Source organism: Simochromis diagramma, unplaced genomic scaffold (genome assembly GCF_900408965.1).
Source record: "Simochromis diagramma unplaced genomic scaffold, fSimDia1.1 OVJJ01000822.1, whole genome shotgun sequence".
NCBI classification, from domain to species: Eukaryota; Metazoa; Chordata; class Actinopteri; order Cichliformes; family Cichlidae; genus Simochromis; species Simochromis diagramma.
Genome location: NW_024387520.1, coordinates 1,860,567 through 1,878,595, shown reverse-complemented (window position 1 = coordinate 1,878,595; position 18,029 = coordinate 1,860,567). Strand labels below are relative to the sequence as shown.

The 18,029-nt window shown below is 40.5% G+C and overlaps 2 protein-coding genes across 2 annotated transcripts; both read left to right on the top strand.

Moving 5' to 3' along the window:
- The first annotated feature begins 4,478 nt into the window (after positions 1-4,478).
- On the top strand, positions 4,479-11,056 carry riok2 (RIO kinase 2 (yeast)). Its single transcript, XM_040019654.1, has 10 exons — positions 4,479-4,675; positions 6,037-6,175; positions 6,266-6,382; positions 6,518-6,693; positions 6,799-6,887; positions 7,005-7,196; positions 7,289-7,381; positions 8,577-9,023; positions 10,133-10,232; positions 10,554-11,056. Exons 1-10 carry the CDS (start codon positions 4,610-4,612, stop codon positions 10,713-10,715), a joined length of 1,581 nt encoding a protein of 526 aa, XP_039875588.1. The 5' UTR covers positions 4,479-4,609; the 3' UTR covers positions 10,716-11,056.
- Positions 11,057-11,114: 58 nt separating this feature from the next.
- On the top strand, positions 11,115-17,354 carry LOC120726239 (protein limb expression 1-like). Its single transcript, XM_040019657.1, has 6 exons — positions 11,115-12,110; positions 12,704-12,900; positions 13,532-13,672; positions 13,752-13,847; positions 14,798-14,875; positions 14,956-17,354. Exons 1-6 carry the CDS (start codon positions 12,035-12,037, stop codon positions 15,409-15,411), a joined length of 1,044 nt encoding a protein of 347 aa, XP_039875591.1. The 5' UTR covers positions 11,115-12,034; the 3' UTR covers positions 15,412-17,354.
- The last annotated feature ends 675 nt before the right edge of the window (positions 17,355-18,029 follow it).

Genomic DNA, 18,029 nt, shown 5'->3' with positions numbered 1-18,029 from the left:
GTGTTTGTGTGTGTGCATAATATACATGCTTAACTTGTTGGATCCAAATCCCAGAAGGAATTACATAAAACAAGAAGTCAAACAGAAAAACAAAAGAAAAATGTGTTTCTCTCCCTTCACAGCTTAGGTTTGGTTTTACATCCTGATTTGTATCAGCTACCAGCTGACCTATATTAGTTCCTTTCAGATTAATCTAAGTTTCTTTTAGTTGTTGTTCTAACTCTCTGTTCTAACTCTCAATACTAGTCCACTCAGTTCTATCGATTTAATTTAGCCTGATGCAGTTCACCCAATGCGTTCACTCACTGTATGCACAAAGTGGCTAATTATGAATACCCAATAACACTTCAATGAGTTACCAATATGTCAGTAGCTGGTTCTGTGACCCAGCAGTTTATTCCTCTATTTCTTTTCTTAGGTATATTGAAGGTATGTTAAGTTCTTGTTGTGAATGTTATTAGTTTAGATCTGAGTTTCCTTGTATATTGTTATTCATTGTTTATGGTTAAGTCCATCTAGTCATAATCTCCAAGATTGCCTAGTTATACTCCTTTGTTTATTAAGATTCCTTTGTGTCATCACCTCTGTTAAGTCTCCCTTGTTGGTTAGTGTGTCTAACCTGTCTTGTTTCATGTCTGTGTGGTTCATGTTGTCGTGTTGTGTCATGTCTGCGTCCTGTCATGTTTCCTATTTATTTTGAAAGTCTTGTTTCCATATTCTATGTGCTTAGTTTACACTTCCCTGTGGCGTCATTGTGTTCATTCTAGTCAGCTGTTTCCTCACGTTTTTACTTCCCTGATCACCTCCTTTAGTCTTTGTGTTTCCTTTCAGTCTTTGTCAGATCATTTGTGTTACCACCCGTCTCGTCAACGTTTTCTCGCGTGTTTTTTCCCTGTTAATCTGCACCACACTGCAGCACAAAATCCTTGCCCCCTCCACCACCATTATTACCATGACCACCAAAACATAACTGTTTTAGGGCCCCCGCTAATGGGTCAAGTGACTTCTTCAATATTATCACTATTTTTCATTGTTCCATATTTGTTTGATTTTCAACAGTAACACTGATATAGCTTTTAACTTACTGTATTTTCCAACAGAATACAAATGACAAGCAAAGTTCTCTGGATCCGGATACATTGGAAAATGAGGGGGGGAAAGAGCAGGGAAAGATTTACCTTTAACTATCAGTAAACCAGAAACCTTTGATTCTGAGTTTAGACATATGTGGGCAAACATGGCAGCAACATCTTGCCCACTGTGAAGCACTGTTCATATTTAAGCCAGGGAATAAGGAACAGCCAGCAGCAGAGGAAGGTTTTGGCCAGGCCATTGACATCTGTCATCAGGTTCTCCATGTCTGGCCAGAGAAATGTCAACCACTGTTTTGAGCAGCTCTCATGAGGACATCAAGGCTGTGAAAAAAGAAAACCTTTGTCCCAATTTCCCACAAACTAGTGGTGCAAGCTTCAAAGGATGTCATCCAGTGAAGACAATTTGGAGACAAACTTACCAGCAAGCTGAACTCCAGCCTTCCGGTCTTGGTTAATGTAAGTAATTCAGTGATAATCCAGACTCAGGCTGGGAATAGCATCCATCCATCCATCCATCTATCTTCCACTTAACCAAAGACAAAAACTATTATGAACTACATAATATTGTTCACAGTTTGTGAACAAACTATCTTTTTGTTTATATAATGATGATGAGTTTCTGTAGTCTTTGGATTTACAGGAAAGCTTTAGAACAAATGGTCAAAACATGATATAATTGTAAATGCATAGGTGCTATTATTAAGGAAGCACATTCATGTACCCTTTGCTAAAGTTGTTCTGTGCGTGTTATCATATGTGTTGCCAGAGAGGTTCCTGCACCCTGAAACGTCTTTTTCTAGAGCTTTCTGTCAGTCTTACTGTGTAGTTCTATACTCAACTTTCCCAAAGAGGCTCCAGTGTGTGGGAGAGCAGGATGAGTAATGTGTCTGTGTACCTAACCTGCTGTAGGGCATTCAAAAACCTGCCAGTAAATCTCTGTTCAACACTTTCTCCCACACACACACCTGACCTTCAGATTTCACAGGGTTGACACAGTGTTTCCTGCAGTTCAGCTTTTACAGATATTTCTTACTTTTTTTCAATAAAATGCGCTATGCTTTATTGCTCCTGTGCAAAACCTGTCTCTTATTCACAGCAGTGAGCTATCATGACAGCAGGACTCCATACCACTCAACATTCAAACCTACTGCCATATTTTTATTCTATACTCTTTTACAAAACATTTATCTGGCCTTTTCATCAGGTGAGAAAAAGGTTTGGGTGATATTGGACCGATCGGTTGATAGAGTGAGTTGTCTACCAATTGGAAGGTCAGTGATTTGAGCCCTGAGTCATCCACTTGTCTACCAAGGCATCCTCAGATAAAATACTGAATCCTGATTTACCCCTGAAGCATCAATTACAGCATGACTGTGTGTGTGTGTTAGAAAGTGCCTAGGCGTAGATAAAAGGGGCGTGTGTGTGTGTGTGTGTGTGTGTGTGTGTGTGTGTGTGTGTGTGTGTGTGTGTGTGTGTGTGTGTGTGTGTGTGTGTGTGTGTGTGTGTTTGGGTGAATGTTGAGGAAACCACTTTGCATGCTTAACTGTGTAGAAAGGCTCTATTAAAGTACCAGTCCATTTACCAGAGTTGAATTGCTTATAATAGGGAAAACACAAGTGTTACTAACAGAGATGGGCAGTAACGCGTTACTGTAATCCGATTACTTTTTTCAAGTAACGAGCAAAGTAAGGGATTACTATTGCAAAAAAGGTAATTAGATTACTGTTACTTTCCCGTGAGCACGCTGCGTTACTGCTTTACTAAAACCGTGATTTTTTTTGGGAGAGTGTCTCATGACAATGACGAGCGAGTGCTACGTTCGTGGCATCAGCTGTGTGCAGATCAACAATGGATAATATATCGAGTGCGGGAGAGAGTATGAGCGTGCAGCATTTAAAGTGTGGAAGTACTGACCTTACTTTGAGTTTGATTCCGGAAAAAGTGACAAAAACATTAGCGTCTGCTGTTCGAAGAAAACTTCAAAACTTAACTTAGCGAAAAATAAACCCCTAAACTTCCGCACAAGCACTGAGTACGCTGCCATGGGAATGTGAAATTCACAGAGAAACTCACGGATTCTTCCACTGACATGACGGCTGCGACACACCTGCACCAGGGCAAACCTCCGCCTGCCCCACTCCTGCTAAACAGGTGAAAATAGAGCAACAGGACCGCTGATTCTTTGATTTTGTTTATTTTCTGGTGTGTTTTACTTGCATCTATTTGAAAGAGTGAGTGTAAACACAAAAAACTATTTTATTTTATGTGCTGGAATGTGCAGAAAATAGGTTTAAATGTTAAACAAATTTCTTCCAGTCAGAGAATGTTGCATATAATTACATTTTTGCTTGATGCATAAAGTTAAAAGATTAAAACTGATAAAACAAGTTTTAAAAAAGAGACTTTTTCATTTGATTACATTTTATATGATGGATTATGCAGAAAAAGGGTGTAAATTCTTTTAAAAAGTAACTAAGTAACTAATTACTTTCAAAAATAAGTAGTCAGTAAAGTAACAGGATTACTTTTGGGGGGAAGTAATCAGTAATTAGTTACTGATTACTTTTTTCAAGTAACTTGACCAACACTGGTTACTAATAACATTACCAGTGACCTTATTCTGTCTTCCAGTAAGCCACTGTGAAGGTTAATCACACCTCATTTGTATTCCCTGGCTTTTTTTTTTTACTTATTTTTGATTATTATTGTTGATTTGCTTCGATTCACCAAGAAAAAAGGCTGCAGAGGATGGTGAAGTGCAGGGACACCCGTCAGGTGAGTGCCTGGAGGTAGCAGGGGGGCGTTCTGATCAGTGGCGGGTAGAGTTGAGAGTTCTGCTCACCCAGGGTAAGTACTGACCCAACTGACAAATGAGATAAGACTAGTATTTAAAAAAATAAATGACAGCCGATGTTCTTCTTTCTATTAGTAGTTTGGGACTGAAGTAAGGGATTGAAGAGGATGTTTGGGGACACTGGCTGTTTTAATATTTTAAACAGACTTTTAGTGTTTTTAAGGATTTGTGCAGATTGTGTCTACTAGAATTTTATTTTTATAGTTATATTTTAATTTCTGTTGCCCCCTGGCCATGCCTGTTTTTATTCCTTGTTTTATTATAAATAAACAACATTGTAATATGGAAAACTAGGGTGACACTAGGGGGGACAAGAGATTATTTTAGGGTGGCACATGCCAGCATATGCCCCTCCAGTAGATGCAGTAGATGCGCCCCTGTGTTGGCTAATAAGAGTTAAAACTGTGTCCCTCCAGCAGATCCAATCTGGCACGTTTCCATCTGCCGGCGGGACACAGTGGGCTCTGCTGTGATTGGAGGTCAGGGTACTTGCAGCAGCTTTGATCCAATCCGGCGTCAGTTTTTCTAGAGCCAGAAGTGACGTCTTTTCCGTTCCTAGAACTTCCGCCTTGCACGTGTGTTTACAAGAAATGTGGCACCTTTAGGTTAAAAAAAGTTTGAAGAGCTAGCTCAGTGTAACCGTGTGTGTGTCGGCTAAAATATGGGAAAGTTAAATGTTGTGATATTGAGATATTTATCCCGAGATGACTTCCGAGTCCTTACTGCGGTAAGTACAAAGCTAACTGCTAATTCGGTCCCAGTTGGTTAGCCTGTGCTAAGCCAGCGCTTGGTCAGCTGGTTATTGCTCATTAATGAACTTTTACACATGCCACTGTTACAGCAGCCTGCGAGGTGTTAATGTAGTTGTAATGAAGGCGAGCACACATACACAGGCATTCATTGTTCATGTCAGGTAAACGGAACATCGTTTCACTGTACTCCTGTGGTTTCGTGACTAATGGTGGATTCACAAGACGCATATTTAAAACAATTAATTTCAAAATATGAGTGTCAGTGGTAGAAATATTCTGAGTTTGGGATCTGTCATTAGTAACAAACAAACCACTGGCGACATTGGTTGCCAAGCATACGTACTTGTCCTGTGCACAGTAGCTCTGAAGAGTCGCTTGACCTGCATATGTATTAATCCTTGCTTTATCTACCTCATATCTGTAATGTGAAATTGCTGCTGCAGCACTTCAGTTGCCCTATAGGGATTTGTCTGCCATTGAGGCTAATATGTTCCTTGTGATATGTGTTAGACCATTAAAGCAGCTTTCTTCTAAAGTTAGTGTTTGTTTTCAGTCTTTTAGGCACAAAATTAGGGTCCTGGGTTTTGCTGCATGCCCTCCTTCATTGATCTATGGATTATCGTGACCTATGATATCTACAGATGATATTATGAACTCTGTAGTGAAAGTAGGGAGCAGGTGGAAGAGAGTCTGGAGAGGTAGCAAAAGAGGTAGCAAAATGGTGGGAACAGCTCTCCAGGTTAAGGGAAAGGGGAGGTTTACAGTAAGACCTGCTATAATGTATGATTTGGAGATAGTGGCACTAAAAACAGACAGGAAGCTGAGCTGGAGGTGGCATACCTGAAGAGACTAATATTGTTGTTGGGAGTGACCAGGAAGGACAGGATTAGAAACATCTAATCATTACATCAAAGGGACAGCTCAGGCTGAGCAGTTTGGAGACCAAGGTGGTGAGGCAAACTTGATACATGTGCAGATGGCTAATAGATATATTGAGCGAAGGATGTTGAATATGGATGTTGAATATGGAGTGGCCAGCCAGGAGGTAAAGAAGATGACCACAGATGGATCTAGTGAAGGAGGACAAGCAAAGATTGGTGAGTCAATGGAGGATGCTAGGAATAGGGTGAGATGGAGGCATATGATCTGTTGTGGTGACCCCTGAAGGAAGTAACTGGAAGAAGAATTTAACATGGGAATTTTAAGGACATAGAAGGAATGAGCAAAGGCTGTTTTTCCTGAAATATACATTACAACGCAGATAAGCTTGTAATTTAATCTGTCAGCTCACTGGTGATGATAATTTTGATGACAATGATGATAATTTTTCACGCAGGTTGAGATGGGGATGAAAAACCATGAGATTGTTCCAGTAAGTCTTCTGTCTTCCATTGCAAGCCTCAAGCACGGTGGCTGCAACAAGATCCTCAGAGAGCTTGTGAAACACAAGCTCGTGGTCTATGAGCGCACCAAGAGTAAGAAAACTTACAAAAACACTAGCTTTGTCTCACAAGTTATGATGTAAGTGATTAGCTTTCTAACATGATGGCGTGTGTTGATCTCAGCTGTCCAGGGTTACAAGTTGAATTATGGAGGATATGACTACTTGGCCTTAAAGACTTTGTGTGCCAGAGAAATAATCATTTCTGTTGGCAACCAAATGGGTGTTGGCAAAGAGTCGGGTAAGTGTTTTGTTTTGTTTTTTAAATTTATAATCATAATGTGTTTTCTTTCAGGTTTTCAGGCTTTTACCGTCAATCTTTTATGTGCTCATGTTTATATAAATATTTCTTTCTTTCTGTTCACCTTGCATGTAGATATATATATTGTGGCGAGTCCAAGCGGAGAGCAGTATGCTCTGAAGCTGCACAGGTTGGGGCGTACATCTTTCAGGAATCTGAAGAACAAGAGAGATTACCACAAACATCGGAAGAACATGTCCTGGCTCTATCTGTCCCGCCTCTCTGCCATGAAGGAGTTTGCCTACATGAAGGTAATGAACCAAATGAGTGAGAGTCTGTTCTGGACCACTTACAAGTGTGATAGAAAAAACTGTTTTGTTGGAGGATTTTAATGTCTGTCTCCTCTTTAATCCCAGGCATTGTACGATCGAGGCTTTCCAGTTCCCAAACCTGTGGATTATAACAGACATGCTGTAGTGATGGAGCTCATCAATGGATATCCGCTGTATGTTAACAAGCCATTGATTTCCTCTTTTTATTTGTATATTAAAATAGAAATAACGTACTGTTCTTACTGGGGGGGTTTCTTCCATAATTTGTGTGCATTGTCTCACTCTACTAGGTGTCAGGTTCATGAATTACAGGATCCATCAGCCTTGTACAGTGAGTTCATGGACCTCATAGTCAAACTGGCCAATCATGGCCTGATTCATGGTGATTTTAACGAGTTCAACCTCATGTTGGATGACCAGGACCACATAACAATGATTGACTTCCCTCAGATGGTGTCTACATCACACCCCAATGCTGAATGGTGGGTTTATTTGCTCGAGTTTTAAAGTTGGCAGTTAAAAATATTAAAGCATACAACTTATAATTGTCTACTTTTACGACTCCTTTTTGTAGGTACTTTGATCGAGACGTCAAATGTATCCGCGACTTCTTTGCAAAGCGATTCAATTATGAAAGCGAGCTCTTTCCAACTTTCAAAGACATCAGGTAACTGCTTGTACTTTATTTTAGTCAAAACTAGGGATGGGTATCGTTTAGGTTTTATCCGATACCGGTGCCAAACCGATACTTTTGAAACGGTGTTTAAATGGTGCTCAAACCGGTGCTTAAAGAATGGAGAACACAAAATTGGTCCAAAAACCTCTCATGTTCAGCTGTTTTTTTTTTTTGTAAAAAGATAACAATGTTAGCCTTTTCTGCAGCTATAGGGGATTTAGGGCATCACTCTTGGCTGGAAGCAGTGCTTAAACAATGGAAAAAACACAAACTTTATCCAAAAACCTCTCATGTTCAGCTGTTTCCCTCTTTTTCTTTGGTCATTTTAGCCTTTTTGGCCAGGGTGAAGGGAGTATCTGCCATCAAACAAGAAGACAGCCGCATGTAGCTATGATGATGTTTGCTAGTTCACCTTACATGCATTAATGTAATAACGTGGTTAGCCTACTCAACATAAATTACACATGAACAACATTAAGCTACTCACGCAGAGAAGAACGGCTGCTGCTGCCATCATCATCCGTCATCATTTCTGCTACACTGGCAGGGCTAGGGGCCAGGACTCTCCTCTTCGTGTTTTTGGGGGATGTTTCTAACTCCAGGTCCGATAACAGGCACCACACCCGCAGTAGATGTGCTCGGTGTGAGGTCTCGCAGCAAGCTATCAAATACGGCGCATTTTTCAGCTTTTAAAAAAACCACTCGGCGTCGCCAGGTGTTTCATCAGATTTGAGGTGTTACCTCCTTTGACAGTATCACAGTATCAGCTTAAAGCACTCGTTGCAGGCTGCTGAGTTTGCATATTTTGCTGTGAAGTACAGCCAGACTTTTGACCGCTTTGCCTTGGTCATTTTTAATCTGTAGCTCTGCTCTATAAGAACGTACGTACCTGGACCCGCCTACTATCCTCGGAAACGTAAAATTATTGGCTAGAATCTAAAGTGTATCACAGCTCAGGAAAATTAAAGCACCGAAATAAAGCACCGAAATGTGCGCTGCTTTTCGGTCTGGTTACTACCGTTTATGTCAGAACCGGTGCCATCATGACACCGGTACCCATCCCTAGTCAAAACATAACAAACATGTATGAATACAGGGAACTGAATTACATTTTAAATGGTAAATGTGGAGGCCAGACTCTGAACTGAAAAGCAGTTCTAACATGATCTCCTGTTTCTTTCCAAAGGCGGTCATATTCTCTAGATGTTGAAGTCTCAGCCAGTGGCTTTACGAAAGACATGGAGCGAGATGGTGCATTGCTACACCCAGCTGGACCTGAGGACGATGATGAGGAGGAGGAGGAGGACGACGACGACGGTGACAATGACGACGAGGATGCCAAAGAGGCAACTGATGAGGAAAGAGAGGAGGCTGTGGACATGGAGGAATATAAACATGCAATGCTGGAACTGGAGGGATTACGAATCAGCGAAACACCTGCAGAGACACAAGATCAGGACGGTGAAAAGAGTAAGAACAAGGTTCAAGAGGATCAAGAGACTGAGACTGCATCTTCGCCTCCAGGTGATGAAGAAACAGAGAAGCAGTTAGATGAAGAGTTGGAGGAAGCAGAGGATGAGTTCCCAGAGCTGGCAGACCTTTCTGCCTCCAACAAGGAGTTTAAACCTTTCAGGTAAAAGCAGTGGATAGCCAACACAATAAAACACCAGAAATTAAGATTATTCTTTGATGATTATGTGCCACTATTAGATAAATGGTACTGCAAGAAAACGGCATATGGGAAATATAAGACAACTGCTGATGAACTGCTTAGCTCATCTGTGTGGTATGTCCTTTTATGTGATCATTTGTGTTTTGTAATGTTCAAATAAGTCTGCAGCTGGCTAATAAAGCCCCAATCATAGCAGTCCAAAGACCAGTCACAGACCTTCTGGCAACCACTGGTTAGTAAATTTTGTTGTACCTGACAGGTTGACAAGTAGTTGTGGGGGTTGCTGGTAATCTAAAATAAGTTGCTAAACCCTATTGGCTCAGGGCTAGAGACTTGTCTGTGATCCTCTGGCAGCTGCCACTTGCTAGGGAAAAGGGTGTTTTCTGCAATCGGTCGGCAAGTGTTTGCTGGCACTCACTAGTGTGAAATCGGTTGTAAAGAGGTATAGTACTGCACTGAAACCTTCTTGTTATTGCTTTGGTCACTGCTACATTTACAAGTACTTTAGACAAAAGATGCCAACTACGGTAGTGAAACTATGTAAGACTAATGGAACATTTTCCTTTTGAAACGTGTTGGTGGTAACAGTAATCTGCATCGTAAACCTTGAAGCTGTGCATTCGTTTTTGGTTTGTCTCATGCTTTTTCAAGTTTCAGTACAGCTCAGAGTAAATGGTGAGTGTTTGAGGACAAGTCTGTGTCTTCCATGCAAACTACAGGCAACTGCAGCAACCTGCTAGCGATCAGAGCAGTTAAAATGTTTCTTTCTGGTGCAGCAAAGCAGCCTAACGACAGGCAACAACCACTCTGCAACCTGTCAGAGAATATACGTTTTTCCCTAGTAACCAAAGCAGTTTCTTATCCCGTGGATCTGAGGCTTTAATAGGATTGTTTGGCAAACTATTATTGAGACAAGCCAGAAATATTTTTTTTCTGAATTGTTAGTGAATTATAGAGACAATGAATCAAAATTTATGCTAATTTGTGTCAAATTAAGCTGGTTTAATGAAGTATGTACATTACAGTACATTTATGTGCTTTGCTATGATGTAATTTTTATCTCCCTGCAGAGATGCAGATAGTCTTCTACAAATTGTAGAGCACAGGAGGAAAAGGACAGACAGTGAGGCCACGATGGGAAGCACAGGGAGCTGCTCTACCATACCACCAGTAAGTATAACATAGATTTACACTGTTGATATATCTGGTTGACAGGGACACTCTGCTAATCTACCCAGTAACCAGAAACATGGTGACAGATTTGATATCTTCATCATTTGGAAGTTTCAGCCAACACTGCAGCAGACACATTATACAGTTTTGGGGAAAATCTTAAAATGTCCCGTAGGTGTTGCTAAAGAGCTTCAGTTTGTAAGAAGGTGAATTAACACAGAAACAACATGCCAGCACAGTGTTGTGTCTGGCTTTCAGAGACAGGGGGTGAGTATATTCATCTGTTATGACCTGTTGTTGTTATCGTGTGTCCTGCAGGAGGTAATCCGTCAGAAGGTGCGGAGGCAGCTCACCAAACAGCAGAAGGCGGCGCAGAGGAGACGTCTACAGAAGGGTGAGGCCAACTTGGAAACCAAATCCAGGAGGGAAAACCAAAATAACATCAAGTCTAGCATGGAGACCAGCGAATTCTGGGGATAAAGAGAACAGCATTGATGAAATTCATGTTTACACCCTCTTTTTTTTTTTTTGGCTTTTTGAATTTTTTTTTGTCTGAAGTTGTAAACACAATTAATAAATACTGTGTATTTATTCAAAAACTCAGCTTATTTGAATCATGACAGAGAAATCAAAGTGGAGGTCACATAAAGTGAAAACTGTTTTGGATGCTGTTCTCATAAAATCTCTTGGTTTTCTTTTTGAACTTAAGTAAAATTTTGTTGCTTGCATACACAGATATGGACTGTTTAATATAGCAAAACAGTATGATTAAACTATGGAAGTGTTTTTCTTACTAAATAAAGGCACTTGTTTTCACAAAACACTTGTTATTTATCATTGTGTTAGTGCTTCATTTTTTGTGTGTGTGCTGATACCTACATGAGCTCTACAACAGATTGAACAATGTTAATTAGCTTCCTGTTACAGAGTCAACGGTTCATGCTCAGTCTGGATGTGCTGCTTACAAAGTGACTAACGTGGACAGGGATTTAAAATTCAAATGGTGCACATTCACAGAGAGCACACACCAACGCATTAATCATGAAAGAGTGACGGAAATGGATGGGCTACATATTGAGGCAGTACGAAGGAAGAAAACGAAACATGTTTTTCTTCAAATTCAGTTAATTTATGCGTAGGAGGCTTTCAGAGAGCGTCTGAATTCACACATGAACAATGGCCTTTCATAGTGAACAGAGTGAGTGAAGCTCAGTGGGCCCAAATTTGCGTGTGAAGTCAAAATTATCCCACCCCCCACATATCCAAAAAAGGCCTGGGTAAAAATTTTCGCTGTAATCCTGAGAACGGGCATTTTTTTTTCTTTTTAAGCTGGACCTCTTCACATAATTTCCTCTTCTGTTTTTTTCATTATAAAAAATTGTGGTTTCAACTTGGCTGCTAGGTCGAGTTTAAACCGTCCGACTGTGCTCAAGGATTAGGCAGCTGCACAGCCCCAGAGGAGGGGCTCAGCATTCCAGCTCTGCACCTCTGTGTGTGTGCATGTACAAGAGGACCGAGGGGCCCTCTGAGCTAATTGGCAGAGAGGGTGACAAAGGTGGTCTGCTTCAAAAGAGAAGCCCTGGCGAGATGGTCAAACAGACGAGGAGGAGGGGGATTTGGGGAGGTGGAGAAAGGGGAGTGGAGGTTCCTTCTAATTTTGAGCCATGGTGACGGTGGTGGCTACTCAGTTATTACTCTACTTAGCTACTCAGAGTCAGACGTGCTGTTTTGGTGGATCATTTTAATAAGAGAATGGTCTGAACGTGTTTGAGGCAGCAGGAACTAAATGCTGAGAGAAGATGAGTGACGTGAAAGTGGAGGAGAGCATCATGTCGTACTTATCACAAACTGAGACTGGCGCCGGCCCCAAAGACTGTGAGTAGGCAAGAAACTTTGTGACAAACTTACAGGTTAGTTTCAACAGCAAAGAAGATATGAGAGCACAGCTACAAGTCTTACTGCTTAACAGTGGTTTTTACCACTAGCAAGGCAATAATGCATCACATTAAAAGAAAGTCAGGGGAGTGTTTCATTGTTTTACTTTGTAACATTTCCTCTAAAGCTCAAATAAATGCGAGTTAAGTTCTCCCTGTTGTCATAAATGGCCCTAAAGTGACTTTCCTGCCACGAAGTAAAGGACTCTGGGAACATTTAAACCCATTTCTGGGTCAGAGTGAGCACAAAAGTATTCGGAAATGCTGATATTGTTAAGTGGTGAGGTGCTTCCCTTCAGTTCCAGAGTCTACTTAAATATAAGCTGTCTGGGCATGCAGATAAACACAGATGTCTGATTTCTATTTTTAAGTCAAAATTTCTGCTCAGCAAGTGTGATGACACAGGAGAGTTAGCAGAATGATATAAGGGAACCCCAGATAGATGAATAACATCTTGATACAAACACAAGAATTCCTAACAGTGGCCTTTCACAAACATTTTCAATCTTCGTGCTGACATGCATGTATGTGCAGTAAACGTGGTGGCCATTCTTCATAACTTCTGGGAGCAGAAGCAGCTGAATGGTTCCTCCAGTGACTCGGATGGTTTTGGTGGGAAGGGAGCTGGCCAGACAGAGAGCCTGCTGTTGTACGAATCTGCACCTTCTCCTGGTCCTCCGTACGTCTGCTATGTCACGCTTCCTGGAGGAAGCTGTTTTGGTAACTATAAGGTGTGTTTGACATCAACAGTGCTCTAACGACACTTTCATCTAATATGCTTATATGAATAAACAGCTGTTATCCTTAAAGCCCTACAGGAAATATACCACTATATGCTAAAGGTTGAGTACATAAATAACAGAATTAGAGCAAGTAATAGTAATAACCAGTGTTAACTTTTGCTACATTATCACTTGTTTCACTTTTTAATAATATTACAAAATTGCTTTGCACCAGCACAATTCAACAAAATTACCAGCAAATAAAAGCCATAGCAAGCTTTTATACAAAATGTTATTCTTTTGGTTTTATAGAAGTGTTATAGAATCAAATTTCACATTGTCACACTGACTTTAAAAGTCGTTTTAAAAAGATGTTGTTCAGTTTAAATCTCATGATGCTTCTCAATGGGCTCATTGTGATCCAGACAGCAGCCCCCAGCTCAGAGGCAGCATATGATTGGGTATCTGTGAATTCCTAATCTCAATAGTGATGTGAGTTCAGATCCCATGATTAGCTGCAGTCAAGTGCAAAATTATCAAAAAAATACAAGACTGGGTGCCCATTTATGGACATGTGGATGCAGCCTGAGGCCCGCACACTCCTTTTGACGCACTTTGCTGGTTTTCTGCTCATACTCAGGTGTGTGAAACTCAAGCAGAAGCTCGGAGGGACGCGGCTCGTGTGGCTCTGATGAACTCACTTGTGAATGAGTTGCCATGTCGACGCATTGACCCTGAGTTCATCGCTCATAGTTTGCGTCAGGCGGCCAGAGACAGTGCTGTATGTGTAAGCTAGTTCAAACACACATTATTACAACTTGTATGTCTCAGTAATAACAGGCTTTGTGATGCGTTTAAAGGTTTCTGTACAAGATGCATGTGATTCGGGTACCAGTATAGGAACCTACAGTTTGCTGCTTCACTCCTACATTGGAAGGAGCATGCTGGAGTTCCAGGTAAAGAACAAAGAAACATTCATTTATTTTGCTTTACATAAATATGGCTTCATGACTAGATAGACTGAAAGATCCCAAGCATTACACTTACAATGTAAAGTGCCACTTTGCACTATAAATAGAGTGTTTATAATAACACCCACAATTTAAGTATCAACAGTTTATTATAAGGCAAACATCAAAAAAAAAAAAAAGCCACCCACAGGGTGGCAATTCTGCCCTTCCTTGGAATCGTTTACCCCTCTGTTCTGCTCTTACATATCTCTCAGACCCTGGCAGAGACATGTGTTATTAAACACCTAATATTTCTACCTTTTGTATAAATAAGCACATGCCTGCAGACAGAGGGGTTATTAGTAGAAGGAAATGGGGTCATTATCATTCCTGCTAAAACTCAACTCATAGAGATGGATTGTGTCCAAGTAATACACACACTATCCACATGCACATGGGCTGAAATGTAGTCACACTTGTGCACAGGTCTGCACGCAGCATTGAGTATAAGCTTTGCAGCTGTCACTAGAATGTATAATTTATAATTGCAGTTAATGCAGGAGGTGTCAAATGGTTTCATAGTGCAGCAGAATTGTAAACAGAGCAGCAGGTACAACACGGATGTCAACCTGAAACAACTTTCCATCTGCGTCTAATTATGTTGGTTTAAGTTAATGTATGGACTCTCTGTTTAACAGTAATGTCACTAGTTTCCCAACACATGGCAGCTGTTCACCCAGTTGGTGTTTTATAAATCGAGGTGAAACATACCTTGTGCTTGAGGATTTGTGATAGTTTTGTCAAACCAACCACTTACATGTAATAAATATTCATATTTTTGTCTTTGTCAAACTTACAACGCTAATCTGGTTTGTTAGGTTTAACTCATTACTCGTGGAGCTGCATTAAACTTTCCTTTCTGACTGTGTTTCTTTCTCAACCTCATCTTTCTGTAGGAGATGATGACAATTTTTCAGTTGTTGCACTGGAACGGGACTCTGAAAGCTCTGAGGGAAAGACAGTGCTCTCGACAGGTATGGGTCCTGCTTGATTAAGTGTCAGCATCTCCGTATCTATGAAGTGATGATGGCCTATTTTCTCTCCTCCATCTCAGAGTGTGATTAGATATTACTCTCAGCGAGGACTTGATGAGTATGTGCGCAGCAATATGGCTCTGGATTGGCTCGCACGGGAGCAGAGATCACCGGGTCTCATCGGAGCTGAGTTGCAGGTGGCACAGAGGGAGCTAGTGTTGGCCCGGCGTCGAGGCGTTGAGCTGCGCTTCTACAAGGAAAAGACAGAGATCCTTAGCTTGGCTCTCAGCCAAGCATACATTCACCACACACCTGAGGTCTTCAGCCATTCGCTGAGTCGCAAATACAAGCAAGAGCATCTGCCTTTAGACACATTTTACAGCCAGGAAACAGAAGCCCAGCGAGCCCCACCCTTAAGCCATTTGCCACCGGTCCATAAAAACACACAGCAAACAGTCTATGAAGCCTCTGGACTCTCTGATAGTCCTTCACCATGCTCAGAGCAAACATTTGAGCCTTTAGATGACTTTGAATAAACTGAATCACAAAGTAGAGGATGGGCAAAACATATTGCCATTTAACTCTATACCTCCTAAAGGCCCACTAGGATTAACCATGAAGCTCTTTTCTGAAGTGTTTTCTGTCATATTTTACACATGAGAAGTTAGTGAGGGTATTCTTTGCCTATGCAGCTAAAAAATTCTTCTACATCTACATTTGCTACACAGAAGGCAACTAGAATGTTTTTTGTCAGCATGACTGAGAGTTTAAAAAGAGGTTTTACAAAATTGGGTCGAGGTGTTATTATGATGCCCAACCATTATTAACATACAGTTTAGTTTGTGACTATAAAAGTATGGCTCACTGTAATGTATAAGCAGCTTTAACAACAATAAATGTAGCATTCAAGTGATTTAGATTAAATAGTAGAAAACTTAATTACATTTTTAACGTGGACCTCAATTTTTTATTTGTTTTTGGGGGTTTTTATGAAGAGCACTCTGTCACTGTCCTACATTTTATTTATGCACATTCTTGTAGCAATGTAGCATGCACAGTCACAAAAGAGCATTTTCATAGCACTCTATGCAGTCCTACCTAAAGCACCTCTAGTAGCAGTAACTTGACTTTATCAGTCTTTTTTTTTTTACAACTTTGCTTTGGTTCATTTAGGTTTGTTAACATTTGTTATCAACAGCTCTCTTGAAGTCCACCTGCAGTATTTCAATCAGGTTTAGGTCTGGACTTTGACTCGGCCACTAAACACATTGATTCTTTCCTTTTTCAGCTATTCTGTTGTAGATTTGCTGTTGTGCTTGGAATCATTGTCCTGGCACGTGACACAATCTGATCAAAGTTTTAGAGTTCATTGTGGACTCAGGGACTGCAAGGTGCCTAGGTCCTGTGACTGCAAAACAAGCTTAAATTATCACCCTTCCACCACTGTGGTGACAGTTGTGTTTGTGCTGATATGCTGCGTTTGGGCTTTGCCAAATATAGTGCTGCGCATTATGAACAAATAGCTCCACCTTGGACTCATCTCTCAAGAAGATTTGTCATTTGTTCCGATGCAACTTGTGCTGTCATGTTCTTTTTAGACAGAATAGGCTTTCCCCTGGCAAACTTTCCAAACAACTTATACTCTTTCTGTCTTTCTTTAATTGTAACACTGAACATACTGAGGCCAGTGGAGTCTTTCTGTTTGTCAGTTAATCAAATGCATTTGATTAACAGCACCTGGCTGCCGCTCACCCTTTTAGTTACTATGGAAGCAGTCAAGGTGTCCTTAGTTTTCCACGGGAAATCATAGAAGGCTTAGACACTCTTTTTCACATGACTGTATGTAAACTTGTTCTCCCTGCTTCACTCCTCCCTGCATGTCTAGGCTGCCATGAAATGTGTCAGTTTTTTTCAAGAACAGTGAAAGATCCTGACCCATTACATGTTATTTGATTGTTTTACATTGATAAAGGACACATAGCAAATGCATAGTTCAGGGGAAACGTTAATTTAGTCATTTTAAAAGTACATTTCAAAATGAATGTTTTTTTCTGCCCTCATAACCTGTGACTTTTTTTGTTTGTTTGTTTGTTTTTAACTATCCTATGTATCATTTCAGACTGTGATAATTTGATTATGTCATAGTGCATTAGTCAAATTTTAGATTTTAAGTATGTTGATGGAGGAAATTATCCAGTGATTCCACTAACTTGCAGATAAAGACATTTATGACTTTGTAGTGAGTGAAAATAATTATCTAAGGCAGGAGTGTCACACGTACAGCCAGCGGACCACATCCGGCCTGCCAGAGAATTTCATATGTCAATTATCAATAGCCCGTCAGTATGCAGGAGCAGGCAGGGGTGAGACTTTATATTGATAGGCACACCATGCAAAGACAGACTGTCATCATACCATTATGCGAAACAAGGAACTGATGTTCAGTCGTATAGGCCAGGTACACAAGGAGACCGAAGTTGGATTTAAATGCAAGGGTGTCGGAAAAAGGTGAAAAAACGAGCGAAGACCAGTGGTGTGCGATACTGTAAATTTAGGTATTGATGATACCAAATAAATAGAGGGCCAGTATTGCCAATACCAATACTGATACCGACACTTTTAACTTATAAAGGCAGTTTATGTAGGGAAGAGTGCTGTGTAATGATTTATGAGATAAATCATGATGAATTTGCAAATTCTGATTTTAACTACAACTAAATCACTGTGAACAATTAGTTAACACAACAAAACACACCCCTCAGCTTTTCATATATTTTGAAACTGGGTTTACTGAGACCTGGAATGTAAATGTTTATGATTTATGATTAGGCTGATGATCAATAATGGGTCAATGACCCACCTAGGGACACTCCCAATAAGGCTTAAAAATCTGGGACTCTTCACCAACTGCTCTTAGGATTAAAGAATCTTCTTGGACGAGAGATGAAATATCTTCAAGAAACTTAAAGAAGTCCAGTAGCTTTTCTTTCCAAGTTCCTTAGATTGCTTCTAAAACACTTTGGGTCCTCTTCTGTAGTTTAAATGTGTTATAGGACATAAATAAAATAGACATGACTCACTTTCAGATATTTTTCATAGTGCATGTTTGAGGTATATTTATTTATTTCCTAAAAAATGATCTATTTAACACAAT

Bases quoted from the DNA above. Each gene is read 5' to 3' on its own strand.
- LOC120726239 (XM_040019657.1), top strand. From the start codon at position 12,035: ATGAGTGACGTGAAAGTGGAGGAGAGCATCATGTCGTACTTATCACAA. The intron at 12,111-12,703 runs GTGAGTAGGCAA...ATGTATGTGCAG, and splicing joins TGGCGCCGGCCCCAAAGACT to TAAACGTGGTGGCCATTCTT. The intron at 14,876-14,955 runs GTATGGGTCCTG...CCTCCATCTCAG, and splicing joins AAAGACAGTGCTCTCGACAG to AGTGTGATTAGATATTACTC.
- riok2 (XM_040019654.1), top strand. From the start codon at position 4,610: ATGGGAAAGTTAAATGTTGTGATATTGAGATATTTATCCCGAGATGAC. The intron at 6,383-6,517 runs GTAAGTGTTTTG...CCTTGCATGTAG, and splicing joins GGGTGTTGGCAAAGAGTCGG to ATATATATATTGTGGCGAGT. The intron at 6,694-6,798 runs GTAATGAACCAA...CTTTAATCCCAG, and splicing joins AGGAGTTTGCCTACATGAAG to GCATTGTACGATCGAGGCTT.